General features: G+C 37.4%; 1 protein-coding gene across 1 annotated transcript; it reads left to right on the top strand.

Annotated features, from left to right (window-relative positions):
- The first annotated feature begins 1952 nt into the window (after positions 1-1952).
- Positions 1953-18835, top strand: LOC132181268 (flowering time control protein FPA). Its single transcript, XM_059594406.1, has 4 exons — positions 1953-2167; positions 2488-2811; positions 15240-16471; positions 17314-18835. The coding sequence occupies exons 1-4, from the start codon at positions 2165-2167 to the stop codon at positions 18572-18574; spliced, it is 2820 nt and encodes a 939-aa protein (XP_059450389.1). The 5' UTR covers positions 1953-2164; the 3' UTR covers positions 18575-18835.
- Positions 18836-19200: the final 365 nt, after the last annotated feature.

Below are 19200 nucleotides of genomic sequence, written 5' to 3'. Positions count from 1 at the left end.
TCATTCGACTAATCAAATATTATTTTAACTATTCAGGATGTTAAAAGCGACGCAAAAAAAGCTGCATTGATCTCAAAAATGTATAAAAACATTTGGTGAGTTGCTTCAAAATTTGATGAGCACCATTTACTTATCAGAAATAAGTGAAAAGTACATTTTATCCCCTCAATATTTCACCTTTGTTTCAAGCTTACCTCAAATATTTAAAAGTTGACAATGTACTCTAACAAAATTTTTAAATTTTTAATGTAGTCATTACCTTAGCCTTTTTTTTTTTTTTTTTTTTTTTTCGGATTTCTTTAGCTAACATGCGCTGCATGTGCGTATTTTGGTGTAAGCTTTCCAAAATTGCCCACAATTACACACATAGGTCATGCCACCCCCAATTTGGCCAGATAGGGGTCACCAACCCCCCAAAAAAAAAAAAAAAGGCTAAGGGGGGCTTGACCACCCCCAAATGGCTTGACCATCCCCAAACGGCTGGATTGGTGGTGGCGAGCCACCATCGTGGCCCATGGGGGGTGGCCAAGCACCCCCAAGCGGCCAATGGGGGTGATTGTAGCCCCCCAATTTTTTTATTTATTTTATTTATTTTGGTTTATTGAATTGGTGGCATTTTTGGAATTTCTTAAACACACATGGGGCAAATTTGAAAATTTTAGACCAAAAAATGAATGTGCTTCGCATGTGAGCAATTTTTTTGGTCAAATTGGGCATAAATAGTTAATGGAATGGCTACATTGCAAATTTGTTATAATTTGTTGGGGTACATTGTAAACTTTTAAATATTTGAGGTCAAATTATAAATCGGGTGAAATTTTAGGGAGTAAAGTATAATTTTTCATTTATTATTTATTTATTTGTTTTTTGTAAGTCTGTTTGAGATTGCATTGAGAAGGTTAAAAAACTATATTAGACTAAAAAAATTGGTCTGTTTGACAAAAAAAAAAAAAAACTCAAAAAATAATTTTTTAACTTTTTTCTCTAAAAAAACCAAAATGCAAAGCTTTTTCTGACTTTAAAAGTTTTAAATTAAAACTATATTTTTCAAAGCAAACTCACACAGGCTTGAAACACTAGAAAAGAACCAAGGAAAAAGGAAAAAGGAAAAAGGAAAATTTCACAAATAGGGCAAACGATCTCGGATGATTGGTCGTTTAGCATGTTGTACAAACTACAAGTCGTGTGCTTCTTGGATTGAAACTCAAAATCAGCCAGCCTAGTTGCCACTCGCCTAGCACGGAATAGGACTCTCTCTAGATCAAATAAATAGGAGAGGTTTTTAGTTGATGGCTAGGATGGCCCTAGGAGAAATCTAGGGCCATAAATGTTATAAGTGTCCCACTAAAAATAAAAATATTAAAATATTATTTACGATTAACAAAAATGAATCAAAAAATAAGATATGAATGACCACCTTATCTTAACCATAGGGGTGGCTGCCCACCTCATTTTAGTTGGGGGTGGCCAGCTAAGGGTGGGTGAACCACCCCCAGGGCCTATGTGGAAGGCTTCGGCCACACCAGACCGACGAATCTAGGATGATCGAAGCCACCTCAAACCCAACAGAAAGTGGCTCACCAAGGCTCTTGGAGGTAATTCGGCCACCCCCCTTTTGCAAGATGGAGGTGGCCAAACCACTCCCATAGGCCATGGGGTGGTTCGACCACCCCCTGGCTAGCCATTAGGGGTTGGCCCAGTAGTCATTTACCCCTTATTATTATTATTATTTTTTATTTTTTAAATCATAAATAATATTTTTATTTTTAATGAGACATTTATCTCATTTATGGCCCTAAATTTCTCCTAGGGCCATCCTAGCCATAGGGACCTCTCCGGTCCATTTGGACCAGAGTGGATCCTATTCCAGCCCCGCACCATGTCATCATAATTTTTAAATTTTGATCGTTATAATTAAAATAAATAAAAATATAAAAAAATAAAGTAAAAAAAATCACTGCATTCCAAGCCCTAAGGGAAACGCTTCCGAGTGTGAGACTGGGGCTACGAGCCTTGATCCTTGGAGAGGCCAATCACTGCTATTGCTCTAAACGCTTTTAAACCTTATCGGCAATCCGGGAAGAAAAATTCAGGCTGAATAAATTGGAAATTGGATTTTGTGCCGCTCTCTGCTCTTTATCCAACAAACATCAATCGCAACAAAATGGTAAATTAGCTCTTCCTTCCATCTTCAAGCATCCTCAATTCAAGAGGAAACAATCTGCTTGCTTTTTTTTGTTTCAGTTTCTCAATTCTAGTTGCGCCTGAAGCTTTAAGTTTATTTAGGGTTTGTGCCTAAATAAGGCTACTGAAAATTTTCATCTAATTGATTTGAGTAATTAACTTTGCAAATGAGACTGACATAACCAAACCCTCCTTACCCTGATTCACATTCTTATATGCTACAACTGAAATAATAATAATAATAATATAAGATGTGATTTGTTATTGAGAGTGTCGATTTTATATTTTGTGTTGGCATTTTAGTCTGTCCGAGGAGGACGGGACCGGTTCCGAAGGGACTACCACCCTCTGAGATTTGAAGACAAGAGTAGCACCCGTAACACAAATAACAACAACAATCCGCCCTCCAGACACCTCTGGGTTGGGAATCTTCCCCATGGCATACTCGAGCAAGACCTCACCCAGCACTTCTTGCAGTTTGGAGAGCTCGAAAGCGTTGCTTTCCAGCCTGGCCGCAGCTATGCTTTCATTAATTTCAGGAGGGAAGATGATGCCATTAATGCCATGAGTGCGCTTCAAGGTTTCCCTGTTGCCGGCAACCCGCTTAGGATTGAGTTTACCAAGGCGGTTAGTCCTGCCCCCCCACCTTTTGTCTTGTCTATTACATTCTTAGACATGCTTTCCTTTCTCGGTGAAATATTGTGTATTATGTGTATGTGTGTATCCATGTATACTTTCCATTGTCAGTTAATGTTCAATTCATTTTGTCAATGCGCTAATAGCTGCTTCCTTTCATAGTTTCCAAACAAAAAAGTTAGCAAGAGAAATATTAGCTCAATTTAACCCACTTGTGTAATCTAACCAAACCAATGACAGCAATCCATGACATCGACAGTTAACAACAGCGCCACTCTCCAATCAATTAGTTATTCAATCAGAAACTGCGAAGCAGTATCATCAGATGTTTCAAACTCCAATGTTCATGAGCTGATTAATATCAGAAACCTTAAGTCTTAAGGATTCCTACCCAGGCTTTAATGTGCCTTCTATATCACAAACGGAAGAGGCATGCGACTTATTTGACTTTCTACTTTTATTCTGATGTGCTCATTCTCAAGAGTTCCAAATTTGATCTGGTCAGACTCTCAATAGTCTCAAAATTAACCCTAAAAAAGACATGCAAAGTATTTAACAGCAAATTAAAAAGGAAAGAAATGAAAAAAAAAATAAAAGAAATAAAATGATGCAAAGCAGTGTATCTTCCAATTTTCCAATGCATAATGACAGTACTGTTATCAGAACGAGATAGTAGAACTTTTTTTTTTTTTTTATAGCTGCATGCTTATCTGAGAATAATGGTCAATAGCAGGAAAGTTTTTTGGCTTGAGGTGTTGCTTAGTGTTAATGCCTTCAAATCACATGCAAGTTGGAGAAATTAATGTTTAATCATTGACTTTAAAGAACATCAGGGATATGCACCTGGTGCCCATTTTCATTAGCAGTGTATAAATACACCGTAGAAAACAAATTACCCCAATGAAACAACTCTGTCCCATTGTCATAAAAATCAGTTTCTCATGCGTACATTTGATGGGGAAGTAACTTCTCCTAAAACTGACAGATCATTGAATTTGCCTAGAAAATTAAAATCTCAAAAAACATTTCTTCCAGTAATCTTTAAGCATATTTTTAGTTGAAGATTTTATGTCGTGAGTACAGATTGGAAAAGGTCCAATTCACTTACACTCATTGTCCCAGTCACTGCCAATGGGGGAAAATTGTTTGTATTTGGCTGGCTTTACGAGGAACGCATCTGGACAAATGGCGTAGGAGTAGATTGATCCATTGTAGTGTTTATGGCCTTCAGCGTATGGCAGTAGATGGTGCTCTCTGTATTTTTAGCTAGGTATTTTAAAATCCTCCAAGACTATTGAGTGAACCTATATATACCAGAGTGGAAAGTGTGCCTTTGGAAAGTTTGGAATTGCTTTCCATGAGAAGGGTATATAATAATAGTTGAGATTATTAGTAGAGCTAGCATCCAGCATACACTAGTTGCTTATGCAAACAATTTTGACTGAAGTTCTTAAAATTTGTGTCTCCAAATTCCTCTTGTACCTATATGCACAACTGAATTCATGAGTGAAAGACATGAAATTTCATTTTCTAGTAGCTAGACATGGGAGGGACTAGATTTACAAAGTATCATTGCCACATACACTAGTTGCTTACGCAAACAATTTTGACTGAAGTGCTTAAAATTCGTGTCTCCAAATTCCTCTAATACCAATATGCACAACTGGATTCATGAGTGGAAGACATGAAGTTTCATTTTCTAGTAGCTAGACAGGGGAGGGACTAGATTTACAAAGTATCATGGCCTGCAAGCACAATATTGTTCCCAATATCCTAGTGCACTTGCTAAGTTCTCTGCATGGTTCACAATAGGTCCAATGTATCTTCAATTGGTATTTCTTTCTTTACTGTCAGATATGCACACATTTTCCAGAGTGACATTCGCCTGAAACATCCTTTTGTCCCACCAAACTAAGCAGAGTATCTTGTGTGTGTTAACCATTCATATTCTAAGATTCCACAATCACTGAATTACTTATTGGGTTTCTAATCTGTATGCACATTGAAATATCCAGAAGACAATTTATAAGATCATGAGATGCCCTACAAATCATGATTACATAGTTCATTAAGCTTAATTCCTTTAAGCATGTTCCATATGGCTGGTTCAAACGCATTGCAGTCGGTGACCACAAATGTTAGTGTAACTTACGTGCACGTTCTTTTACATTTATCTTGGCAAATTGTGGTCGTGGCTTTACGTTTTCTGGGTCATGACAGGACTGCAGCCTGTTCTGTTGCTGATTGATGAAAATATTCATTTTGATGTACTCACTTGAACTAATTCTAAAATTTATGGGGAATTATTAGATATGAAAAGATAAGGAGAAAAAGTTAAAAAGAATTTGACGATGCAATGCAAATGAGAAATGATATAAGATGTAACAAACTTGGTGCTTCATGCCTTAGGTGACAAGCAACTTTTAATAAGTAGTAGAAGGTTTTATTAAAAGAGGATGCTTCATGCTTTTGATAACCATCTATCATAATTTAAGTCTTTAATTATAATCATAAACTTAAACACAATGCAATTCTCAAGGTAATCTCAGAGCATTTTGTCTGTGACAGAACCTGAAAGTTTCAAGATAGGCCCCTATCTATTGAAAAAAGGGGTGTATACCATTCAGCAGTACATCATAGCCAGAGCAGACTGATATCTCTTTTCATATCTGAATCACGAGTGCTTACACCTGACTTCGGACTTAAAGAAAAAAGAAAGAAAGCACCTTGTAGGAAATAAACTTATCTACCAAGGTCCTAAATATATTAGCTCTGCGTAACCAATGTGCTGGAATGCCCTATTAGCTTTTCCACTAACCAATCACCAATAAATTCCATTCTAGAAGTGATAGAATCCTGCAGGTCATGATGCTTTCACAAAATTAATGGTTGCTACTCATCAGATATCCATCTCTCCCTGTTTCAAAATCTTGTATTGCTTGCTTTCATGTAGGACTCATCTTTGTGACCAGTCCACATCATTTTGAAATATTCAAGTAATTTGTGTATGATGTGAAAAAATATGGATCAGTATCCATGGAGTGAACTTTGCAGCGGAAAAGCTCTTTTGTTTCACTCTTTCTTCTAACTAATGCATTATGCCCATCTTTCTGAATGTATGGTAATTATAGTTGGGAATGGTGAGGAAGGAATGACATATGTGTGTGTGTTTTTAATGCCCTAGTGCATCTGATAATGTTGCTGTGGCAGCTAAGTTAACCTCATGGAAAGCATTTCAAATGCTTAATAACTGGCTTCCTTGCTTAGCTACATGGCCTATGATCCTCCTTTATCATTGATTTTCAATTCTATTATCTGATTGCTTTAATCAATAGCACTTAATTTTGTGGGTAAAAGGGTTGGAATCATAGGTTTATTGTTTCAGTTGTGCCAACCAAGTTCTTTTATTGGCACTAGTCAAGGTGGGAGGGAGAACCAGTGCTTTCCTAGCTTACTTACATTTTATTAGAGTCTTGGATAGGAAAGGGTTCATTTATTCGTTTAATTAACGTTTTAACACTTCCCTTCATACGTGGACTCAAACTCTCTCTTAATAAGTGAGGTTCGACACTTAAAATATTTAATTGAAATGGAAAGTGAAACTATGGAGTTAGGGTTGAAATCAGAACATCTACTCTAATACCATGTTAACTTGAGTTCGGACCTTTTCTCTGTACTTCACCTCTCATTTTAATTAAATATTCTACGTGTTGAGTCTAATTTATTAAGGGAAAGTTTGAGCCCATAAGAGAGGGAGAGTGTTAGAATGTTAATTAAATGGTTAAACTCATTTTTTCCTATCAACTTAAACTTTTAAGATAAAAGATGATTTAACAGTAGGAAATTGTCAATCACAAGTTAGTTGGAGATAATCCTAGTTCCTCTTGATGCAGGATGGAGGTTTAGAATATGTGTAAATCAGTAGAACAATTGTATGCCCCAAATGAATCAAGTGTTCTTTCAACCAAATTTTGGAGCATTTGTTTGCTTAGAAAAAGGAAATTAAAAAAAAAATGGACCATTTTTTTTTAAGTAATGCATATTATTATTATATGTGCACGTATTAAGGTTCTATAAAAGAGATAATCCCTGTTAATTAGTAAAAGAAGAACATAAGTCAACAAATTTAGAAAAGTTAGAAAAAATGAGAAAATATTATACGCCACTGTCATTTATAAAGCAATTTGACCAAGTTGTTCTTGAACTCTTCCACTGACGTCTCACGATCTTTAAAATATCTTGCCTTCTGCTCTCTCCATATGCTCCACATTATGCACACAATGGATATCCTCCAATCGGCAAAAATTGAACGACTAATTGATCTCGCCAACAATCTGACAACTCTATCACCCTTATAGGCATGACCTATTCTACTCCAAGAAGGCAAAAAATTGCACTCCATAATTCTCTCGCCAATTCACAATAGAGAAGAAGATGATTGTTGGATTCTCCACTCCTCTTACATGTACAAAACGATTCCACCACTATTACTCTTATTTTGCTCAGGTTATTTAAGGTCAGAATCTTACCAAAAGTTGCTGTTCATACAAAGAAACTTACTTTCAATGGAACAATGACTTTCCAAATACTCTTTCAAGGAAAGATGAACCCCCTGAACTAGATAACTCATGAAAAAATGACCTCACTTCAAACTTCCTCTTTGAAGGGATCCACCAAATACGATCCTCACCACCTCTTCTCAATATGAGAGAATAAAAAAAACTAAAAAAAAAAACTCAATCACCAAATCTACCCTCTAATCCTTTAGAGATCTTATAAAAGATACATTCCATTGAATATTACCATTGGAAAATTGCAAATTATCCATAACCCATGCCTCCTTACAATGAGCAATGCTAAACAATTCTGGAAAAGATTCCTTTGGTGGTTGATCCCCACACCATAAATCATACCAGAACCTAATCTTAGTTCCATTTCCCATTTCATTTATGACAAATATCGAAAAAAACTCCCCACCCCCTCCTAACATGCTACTAAACACCAACTCCAAAGGGTCACTCTACCTTGTTAGAACACTAATTGCCACTCATACTATCATATTTTGCTTTGACCGTCATTCGCCACAAAGCCACACTCTCCATAGCGTAACGCCATAACCACTTACCCAGCAATGCTTAATTAAACTTTTTTTTTTTATAAATAAAGCAATTTATTAATAAGCACAAAGGGGCTCAACCCTAATAAGCATGATGTATATAAGAGATAACCCCTACTAATGGTGGAAAGACGAACAAAAATACACCAGCAAAGTTAGAAAAAAGTGAGAAATTTAACGCCTCTGTCCATATATAAAGCGTTTTGACCAAGCTCTTCTTAAGCTCTTCCACTGCCATCTCACGATATTCAAAAATATTGCATTCCATTCTCTCCATATGCTCCATATTAAGCATAAAGGGGACATCTTCCAAACAGCTAAAACTGAACGACTTCCCAACTGACGTCGCTAACAATCTAACAGCTCTATTACACTTCTAGGCATAACCCATTCTACTCCAAAAAGGCAAAACAGTGCATTCCCAATTTTCTTGCCACTTCACAATGGAGAAGAAAATGATCTATAGATTCCCAACTCATTTTACACATGCAACATCATTCCACTACTATTACTTTCCTCTTCGTCTAGTTATCCAATGCCAACTCTTTCCAAGAGTTGTTGTCCATACAAAGAAACTCACTATCAATGGAACATGTACTTTCCAAATACTCTTCCAAGGAAAAGATGAACCGTCCTATCTAGATAATTCTTTATAAAATGGCCTTACTTCAAACTTTCTCCTCTTTGAAGGGATCCACCAAATATGATCCTCACCACCTTGTCTTAATTTGAGAGAATACAACACATCATAAAATGCTATCACCAAATCCACACCCCAATCCTGTACAAATCTAATAAAAGATAAGTTCCATTGAACATTACCGATAAAATCTTACAGATAAGCAATGCGTGATTAACTTTAGTCAAGTTTCTTACCCCCAATCTACCAGTTTGTTTTAGAGAACAAATCTTTGACCATTTAACTAAATGGAACTTAAACTCCTCATCTGAAGTTTCTCAATCCTATTGGCCACTCCAATTGGAACAGGAAACAAACAACAAATAGTAAGTGGGCAAATTGGACAAAATACTTTTGATCAAGGTCAACTTACCTCCCTGTGACAAATATAGCCTCTTCCAACTAGCCAACCGCCTCTCCATTTTTTCAACAATGCGGTTCTATATAAAAGTAAACTTGTGTGGTGCACCTAATGGGAGACCCAAATATTTCATTGGTAACAAAGCCATCCTACACCTAATAATTCTGTCTAAACTTTCTACATCATCCACCTCACCAATTGAAATGAGCTCTTATTTTGATAAATTAATCTTTAACTCTTACTTATCAAAAAAAAATTAATCTTTAACTCTGATACCGCTTCAAAGCATAAAAAGGAATCTTAGGTTATGAAGATGTTCTCAATTAATCAATGTGTTATCCGCAAACAACATATGTGACAACCATTTCTACATTATTTTTTGACCCCCAATGAAAACCATCTAAAAGCCCCTTGTCCATTGTGGTTGACATCCTCCTACTTAGAGTCTCTATAACAACTGCAAAAAGTAGAGGGGATAACGGATCACCCTTGAGTACTACTAAAGATACTAGAGGAAGCTCCATTTATTAAAATGGAAAATCGTACCGTAGAAATACAAAATGCTATCCATGCTCACCATTTCTCCCCAAAACCACTTCTCTTCAACAAATACAACAAAATCTCCCAATTCATATGATCATAAGCCTCTTCTAGATTCAACTTGCACAACAAGCTTGGAACACTGGATTTGAGTCGGACTGTCAATACACTCATTTGCAACCAAAACTGAATCCAGAATCTGTCTTCTCTTAATAAATGCATTTTGCAAATATGATATGATCTTCTCCAACACCTGATATGATCTTAGTAAATGCATTTCAATTTGTTCTCTAGAACCTTAGATATTATTTTGTAGACACCACTTGCTAGACTGATAGGACAAGAATCCTTGATATCTACGGCACCAACTTTCTTTGGGATAGGAGATATGAAGGTTGCGCTAATGCTCTTCTCAAAACTTCCTCGACCATGAAACTCCCTCATATTGCTACAATATCCTCTTTTAGAACTTCCAAACATGTATGAAAGAAACCCAAAGCAAACCCATCAGGGTTGAATTGAAATGTGTTTTGACTCTCTTGTTTGAGGATCCATTTTGATATTGGCAGGGACAGAATTGTCCCGTAATTTGGCATGTGAGAGGACGATTTTAGGACGGATCATTTGAAGAATTTTCTTAGTATGTCGGTGAAACACAAAAAACAGAAGCCAAGGGTGTGCAAGTTCTAGTTTTTCTTTTTTTTTTTTTTTTAAAAAAGAGTTTACGAAACAAAACCTACTCATTTTGGGTTTCCCTTAAACTACACAACACCCCCCCCCCCCACAAAAGAAAAGAAAAAGTCCTTTTGATTGTAAGCTCCAGTTATCTCGCTGCTTGCTCTTCCTTTTGTTTCTGAGGCTTGCTTCTAATCTTCTTTTTGGGTGCTATAACTCTTTGAACAGTAATATGCAAAAATGGAGGTTAGGTAGTTTATGAAGTTTACCATGCCATAGCAAAAAGAGAGTTTCTGTACTCATGGTTGTAGCAAGCACTCAAATGCATTCTGCCATTGCCCCAATCGGCTAATTGCTTTTTTTTATGCCACTATGACCAAGCAAGCAAAAATATATATGAATTTGTTGTGTCAATTATGATGTTGATTACTTATACGTGAAATCTGAAGTTGACTAATGGTTCTCATCCTTTAGTTTGACATGCTGCATCTGAATCACTTCTCTTGCCAAATACCATTTTTTTTTTTTGATAAGTAAAGTCAATGTATTAAAAAGCGTAAGGGGCGCAACCCATGTACACAGGAAGTATACAAAAGAGTCTACTACACAAGTTTTAAGCTGAAAAAGACGCACAGAGATCTAGAAATTCCGCAAGCATTGAAGCTTGCGAAAAATACCCCAAGACCCTCCATGAGAAAAGTGTTTGGAGCACCCTTTTCTTCAATTCTATAATTCTCATTTCACGATCCTCAAAATTCCGTGCATTCCTTTCTCTCCATAAGCACCACATTACACACAAAGGGGACAACGGTGTATTTTATCCTCCCCACCATACCTTACCTATTGGGAATACAACATTTCGAAAAATCTTGAAACCTTCTCTAGTTCCCAATCATGAGTAGGCCAAATAAAACTTACATTCCAATAAATAGCACCATTTACTATCTCCATATTCTCCTCCACCCATGCCTCCTTTACACATGCTATATTGAACAAAGCGGGAAACAAATTCTTCAGTGATACCTCCCCACACCACACATCCTTCCAAAACAAAACTCGAGGCCTGGTTCCTACCTTGAACCGCACATGTTGCTTAAACTCATCCCACCCCCTTCAGATATTTTCCACATTCCCACCCCATACGACCCTCCTACCTCCTTGGAACACCAGTCACCACTCATCACCTCATATTTAATCTCCACTAATTTCCTCCGACACGCATCTCTTTCATGTGCAAATCTCTACAACCATTTTCCCAATAAAGCTCGATTAAATTGAATCAAATTCCTTACCCCTAATCCCCCCGCCTCCGTAGGCATGCAAATTTTGGACCAATTTACCAAGTGGAACTTGAACTCGTCACCTTCACCTTCCCACAGAAAATCTCTTTGTATTTTTTCGATCCGCTTCGCCACTGTCACTGGAATTTGAAATAGCGATAAGTAGTATGTGGGTATGCCAGATAGTGTACTTTTGATCAATGTTAGTCTCCCACCCTTGGATAAATACATACGCTTCCACCCTGCCAACTTCATCTCCATCTTCTCTATGACCTTATTCCATATAGATGGGTCCTTATTATGAGCCCCCAAAGGTAGCCCCAAATATATAAACGGCATCGAATCCACTCCACACCCATGTATACTTGCCAATCCTTCTACATCTTCCACCTCACCTATAGGAGCAATCACAAATTTTGATAAATTTATTTTCAACCCCGAAACCACTTCAAAACACAACAACAAACATCTCAAGTTCTGAAGTTGTTCCACCTTTGGCTCGCAAAAGATAATAGTATCATCTGCAAATAATAAGTGCAACAATTCCACCTCATTATGCCTCGAACCCACCGAAAAACCAGCCATAAGCTCTCTCTCCGCCATTGCCTTCATCATCCTACTAAATGCCTCCATCACTAACACAAATAATAAAGGGGACAAAGGATCCCCTTGTCTAACTCCTCGAAAGCTACTAAAAAAATCCGCCGGTGTTCCATTAATGAGCACGGAAAAACGTACAGTAGAGACACAATGATGAATCCAACCTCTCTACCTTTCCCCGAAACCGCATCTCTCTAACATGTATAATAAAAAGTCCAAGTTGACATGATCATAAGCCTTCTCCAAATCCAACTTGCAAATAAGACCCGGTTCCCTAGCTCGAATCTGGCTATCCACACATTCATTCGCCATTAAAATAGAATCCAATATTTGCCTACCTGGTATAAATGCATTTTGTGTATGTGACTCAAGCTTCCCCATTACTGAGTTCAACCGTCTAACCCAAACCTTCGAGATTATTTTATACACCCCGCTTACCAGACTAATAGGTCGAAAATCCTTTATGTCCACCGCCCCAACTTTCTTTGGAATAAGTGCAACAAATGAAGCATTAATGCTCTTCTCAAATTTACCGCTTTCATGAAATTCCTTGAAAACTGCCATCATGTCCTCCTTAAGCACCTCCCAACATTTCTGATAGAACGCCATAATAAAGCCATCAGGTCCAGGTGCTTTATCACCCTTCAATTTCCTCACCACCGCCCAAACCTCTTCTTCCTCAATTACCATATTTAAGGTAATCCATACGAACCCATATTCCTGCAACCAGTTGTATGGTATCTTTGTGAGTATAGGAAATTGTATCGTAATGGATGAGATACATAATATGATGTGAGGTTATTGGTAGAACTAATAACTTTGTTTGAGCGAGTTCTGTTGTGTGATACTCATATGGTCCTACGCTTATATTTATCGAGAATTGTGTGGTAAGCCTAATGGTTTATAGAAGTGAAGTGGCATATAATATGCAGATTGCACAACTTTATTGTATAAAATATTAATCTCTATTTGGTATAGGGAAAAATGTAAAAATCAAGTAACAGAATCATTTTTTTTTTTTTTGATAAATATATGATTCATTAAAAAGTGCAGAGGGGATAACAGAATCATTAATATTGGATATTTTATCAGATATCCAAGTTTCATGGAGTTGTGGACTGACATATAATCGTGTTCACAAATATCGTTCCTCTGATGAAATTACAGAAATGTAGATATTGACTTCAGTTACCACTTCAATTGTTGCATTAATTGACAGACACAGAAGTGTGGAACTGCAAGAAATCATGGGGTTTAGAAGCAGCACTGCTTAATACAAACTTGTGATCACAGTTCCATGAATCCTAATTGCATTCCCCATTGTGGGAGGATCGTCCTTTCTACTCCTGTTCACATCCTCTGTTTTTATCCTCTTGTATTCAAGATTCAAAATAAATCCTTTTAAATCTGCAATGTGGGTATCCTGCATCAAATTTGTTTCTATGTTATTGGTAATTTGGGTATTAGCAACTGAATTTTTTTAATGACATGGTCTGTGGTATGATACTGTTTAATCCAAATGTGGGACCTTGCTACTCACGGGGCTTTGTTTCAACGAATAGGTAAACCACTACGCCGGTAGAGGTTTGTCATCCGTCTCCATCTCTTATTTTCTTCCCTACATATATTACAGGATGAAGCCAATAATTTTCGTTTTGGAAATCTTTGACAACGCCCTGCAGTTGTACGTTTTGACTTCCCAATGTAAAAGTTTTAACATAAAATTATTCTCCATGTGACTCTTTTTGAAATCTCAAGTCTGCACATGTAGACAGTTGCTTGATGTCAAAATTTTTGTGGTTTGACTTGATTAAATTGAAATTAATTTTCCATTTATTGAAGCTAATGGGGCATTCTTTTGTAGCATCACATTGCCATTTCTCGTCTAATTGATCATCTATGGGTTGTTCAAATTATAAATCAAGATTTTTCCCCCTTTTCCTCTTCTGCTTTTCTTTTCATATTTCAATGGTGGTTAAAAATTGGTGGCATGTGCGAGCTGGTGGAAAAGAATGTTGACATACCTTTAGATGGTGCTTGGAGCAATTATTGGGTCTTTGTGCTTGTGTACATCTTTCAATTGCTTTCAGTGCCTATGGATGAAATTCAGCGTGAGATTAACAATACAAATTTGTGGTCGGTTAGTTATGTGTTATTAATGGTGGGGCATTTGATTTTTCTCTGATCAGAATTCATTCATTCAGTAGAAGGTTTCCAGTTGTTCTAGTAGTACAAATGTCTGTGCTCACTGTACTGGAAGCAGGCAGATTAAATGGTAATTTAACCAGGGAACTGGGCACTTCCAATTTCATGAGCTTTGTGCGATTTATGTTCCTGATTTTTTGCATAAGACTCCTTTTTCACCCCTTTTAATGGGGAATTAAAGAAAATCATGCTTCTGGACATGGCCTCCTCAATTGTGGATCATGCTTGTTTGACAGCGGAAAAATGCCTTCAGCCATTTTGAATTTATTTGCCACTAGTTATCTTCTTTTAGTCCTTGTTTGTGGTAAGTGTCCAACATAGATGTGAAAAAATTCTCTATTCACTCCTGACAGGGAAACACAGGCAAACCATTGTCATGACATGGTACCTTCATGAAATGAGGAGGATGTTTGTGCTGACAGTGCGAAAGAGGTGTCAAATTGCTCCCCTGAGCTCCTCTTCAATTTCTTTATAGAGTGATTAGCGTGTTTATGAATACATGCTAGTTGTCTCCTCTGAGTGCTTGAACTTGTTATTGATCTTATAGAAGTTTGTAAATGTCTCTTGAGCTGATTAATTTGTTTAAATTCACGTTGAACTGTATTTGATTGGTCTCATATTATACTTGAACTTGATATTGTAAGTTGCATCTGGATGGGCTGACACATCGAATAAAACATGAGGATTTGCTGTTTCATGTCTATGCAGAATTTCACTTTATATTAGTACTTGTTAGTAATTTGGGTACTTTGTGCTGAATATATATTCTGCTATCCCTAATATACTCGAGGCCCAGCACCAATTATTTTATTGTGAGATCATCAATTCTATTAGGATGAAGATTAGTTGCAATTCTTTTGTTTCTTTCGGATGTATGCCGAAGCATAAGGGCGACTCATTTTTGACTGCTTGGAATACGGGTTGGTTTTTGCACTCGAACTTGATGAGACCTTTTAATCACAGGATAAGTCATCAGCATCATCACGTGATGAAGATTACTCTCAACGTCAAGATGAACAGCGCTCAGTATTGAGAGGATCTCCTTTCTCGCAAAGGGAGTTTAGAACACGCCATGCTAGTCCTGATCCTTTTTATCTTGACAAATCCAATGTGAGTGATAAAAATGTAGAGCCTAGTTCAGTTTTATGGATAGGGTTTCCAGCTTTATTGAAGGTGGATGAAATGATCTTAAGGAAGGCTTTTGCACCGTTTGGTGAGATTGAGAAGATTACTGCATTTCCTGGTCGTAGTTATGCCTTTGTTCGATTCAGGAGCGTAATGTCAGCTTGCAGGGCAAAAGAAACTCTTCAGGGAAAATTATTTGGAAATCCTCGTGTACATATTTGTTTTGCAAAGAGTGAAACTGGCTCATCCAACAGCGGAAGGAGCTCAATGAATGCCCCTCCTTCCCCACCTTCCAAGTCAAATGTTCGCCCGGTATCTTCTGGGAACTTTCGGCAGGATAGGAATTTTGGGAGCTTAACTGGAGATCTCGGCATAAGTTCTCCTCAATTTTTTCCAGATTTAGATGCTGGAGATACTGATGCCTATAGTTTTAATAGGAAGCGCTCTTCATGGACAGATGGAAATAATACATTTGAACAGAGAAGGTTTGGAGAAGTGGGGTCTGATCTAGGATTACTAGAGGATATTTATGAACATAGTCCTACAAGAGAGAAACGTCCTCAGTTACATGATTATTCTCAGACATTTCCTCGAACAAGTCCATCATATGAGGATCCATGGGACTTGCCAGAAGATGCCCATTTCTTTCATGGAGCCAAGAAATTGAAGACTGGCTCCTTTCTGCCCGAAAAAGACCTTCCAGAGCATCCTTTTTCTGATTTTGAACAAGAGACACAAATCCCAAAGGTATTTTCTGATTTTTCCCAACCTGAGGCCTTTGATAAAAACTTTGAGGCTGTACCCTTTGGGTATAAACAGACCCCTGATCACAGACCAAATGTAGCTCTACCTCATGCAGATAGGAGTGATCATTGGGGAGAATCTTATGATAATTTCAAGGTGGGCTCTGGTTCTCTGCCATCAAATCCTATTGAAGAAAAAAGATTCACACCTGAATCCGATCAATCTTCTTTGAATGAATGGAAATGGGAAGGGACTATTGCAAAGGGCGGAAATCCTGTCTGTCGTGCTCGCTGCTTTCCTGTCGGAAAAGTCCTGGACATCATGTTGTAAGTAGTTAATAATGTTCTTAATTGGAAATTTGTGTTTTGTTGTCATTATAAGCTTTAAACAGAACCGAGGGTGTGGAAAGGGCTTCTAGTTGACTGTTACTTATTCTCTTTTTGAGCTTTGACAACATCCAATTGATTACTTCCTCCTCTTGCTGCTTCCTCTTTATGTAGTTACGTGAATGCATTGATTTCCACCATCGTTTTAATACTTTATTTGCATGTAATATCTGTCCATTTAAGGTGCATTTTGGTGCCCCATGGAAATGAAAAATGTCTATTTTGTTCTACATGGCATCCGAGTGTTCAATGCATATCATGGTTTTGTCCATGTTTCTGGCTGCATTATATACTGGTCAATGTATCATATAATATTGTCTAAAATTAATTGAGTGTGGACAAACTGATTTTTTTTTTTTTTTTTTTTAAATTTATTTATTATTATTTTTTTATTAGCTTACCACGTTTCATTGAGTTCTGGATTATTTCTCTGAACTTCACATGTATTAATTAATTAAAGCGGACCATATTTGATTAAATTTGACTTTCCAGATTTGGCCCCAATTTACCGAATTTGGGGACAAATTTTTCTATATCATTTCCATAGTTTAACTTTGTCTGTATCCTGTTTCAGATGCTATTGAAACAATATGAATATGTTTTAGAGGATTTATAGAATACAATAGTATGTTTCAATTCAGTGGAGAATTCAATTGCAGCTTAGTAGCTGCGAAGACTTTAGAACTCGGACCAGAGTTTACAGCTGCTCATATTTTCTCTTTTTTCTGCCTAGGTGCTGAACTACCACTAAACTCACTGTTAACACTATTATTATGCTGCAGGCCTGAATTCCTGGACTGCACTGCAAGGACTGGTCTAGACATGCTTTCAAAGCATTACTATCAAGCAGCTAATGCTTGGGTTGTCTTCTTTGTACCTGAAAGTGATGCTGATATTGGATTCTATAATGAATTCATGCATTATCTTGGAGAAAAACAGCGAGCAGCAGTTGCTAAGTTGGACGAAAAGACTACTTTGTTTCTTGTACCCCCGTCAGAGTTCTCAGAGAAAGTACTGAAAGTACCTGGGAAACTGAGTATATCTGGGGTTGTTTTAAGGTTAGAGCATTCCGGTTCCAATTTTGGGTCTCTTCACCATCAAAATGAGAAGAAAATTACAAATTTATTACCCATTAAAGAGGATACATCATTTACAAAGCCATCAACACCTTTGCTACCTATTCATCCTTTAACATCTTTCCAAGATTTGGGTAAATCGGGAGTTCCCAATATGTCTTTTTCAGGGAATGTGGTTACATCAGCTCCACCTGGATCATCTTCAGGTTCTGCTTATGCTGTCAGTGGTTTATCCGACTCTTACAATGAAAACAGGCACGACTATCAACTACGTCAGGGAAACCCTATGCTGCGACAAAATTTCTCTTCTCACCATCTTCATAATTCAATGTCTGGTAGTACAAGTGTACCATCACAACCGTCCAATAGTGCTGCTGTTTCTGTTGTGCAGGAGCATCATTCAGTCCTGCGAAACACAGTGCAAGATACGAGCTCTAGTCATTATAAAGGTGGAATTTCTGGTATTTCATTATCTGGAAATAGAAGGTCGTCTCTTCAGGGAACTCAAACTTCAGCTTCTTTGTCGCTGCCTATGACGGCCCTGCAATCAGATCAAATTGCCCAGTTGGCATCATCTCTACTTGGTCAGCAGAGGCAGTCAGGGAGCACCCCACATATATCTGTGGGTGATGAGTTTAGGCAGATAAACACAATGAATGAATCTGACAACTCTTTACGAACATCCCAGAAATATGTTTTACATAATAATTCGGTGAGGTCTGAGCTTTCAGCATCGCAGTTCAGTCAAGTTCAACAGTCGCAGCAATTGCAACAGCAATCCTCAAATGTGCCTGCAGTGCCTCACATGGTTCATAGAGAGCTTCAGACAGGGGCTCAGGGAAATCAACTACTACAAAACAATAGTGCACAGGAAGAAGCAGAGGCAGATCCTCAGAAACGACTGCAAGCAACATTACAGCTGGCAGCTGCTCTTCTTCAGCAAATCCAACAAGGGAAAGGAAGTTGACCAGCTCTGGAAACGGAAGTTATTTTCTACATGTCTATGCAAAAGAATCTTGGGAATTACAAATCTGTATAAATTGCAAATAGTTTCTGGGTTTCCCTGATCAGCAGCTCACTGGCGGCATCTTGTTTTGTTTTATTTAATGACAATGCTACTCGTTTTGTATTTTCATTTTGACTTAACTGACTGATCATCTAGTATTTATGGCCACTTCATTTTTAGAAATTGAAGCTGCTAGCTTCCCTTCCTGCTTTGTTGTGTAAACTCATGATGTGAATATCGTTTTGGCTTTCTATCTTAATTAACGTTATGATAGGTAATTGTTCTTTGTCTGAATTAGCTATGCAATCATTACTTTTAATGGTGAATCCTTTGTTTTATGAGGATCTGGGCTGACCTACACGTTTACTATGGCAAGCACATAAGTTGATTTATTTAAGCTGTGGGGGTGAAAGGCCTTTGAATTATGAAGGTGTTGTGAAGAAGGAAATAACAAGATAGCTAACAGGATCCCATTGATTTTGTCTTCACAGCTGTGCATTATTTCCAGCTGCGTTGAGTAGTATGGATTAGTATCTCTTGTTAGCTATTAAGCTCAAACGGAATAGGTATAAATAATCATGATAACA

The sequence above is a fragment of the Corylus avellana genome, chromosome ca5, assembly GCF_901000735.1.
Source record: "Corylus avellana chromosome ca5, CavTom2PMs-1.0".
NCBI classification, from domain to species: domain Eukaryota; kingdom Viridiplantae; phylum Streptophyta; class Magnoliopsida; order Fagales; family Betulaceae; genus Corylus; species Corylus avellana.
This window is presented reverse-complemented; position numbering and strand designations above follow the sequence as displayed.

Bases quoted from the DNA above. Each gene is read 5' to 3' on its own strand.
- LOC132181268 (XM_059594406.1), top strand. The intron at 2,812-15,239 runs GTTAGTCCTGCC...TTTTAATCACAG, and splicing joins GGATTGAGTTTACCAAGGCG to GATAAGTCATCAGCATCATC. The intron at 16,472-17,313 runs GTAAGTAGTTAA...ATTATGCTGCAG, and splicing joins AAAGTCCTGGACATCATGTT to GCCTGAATTCCTGGACTGCA.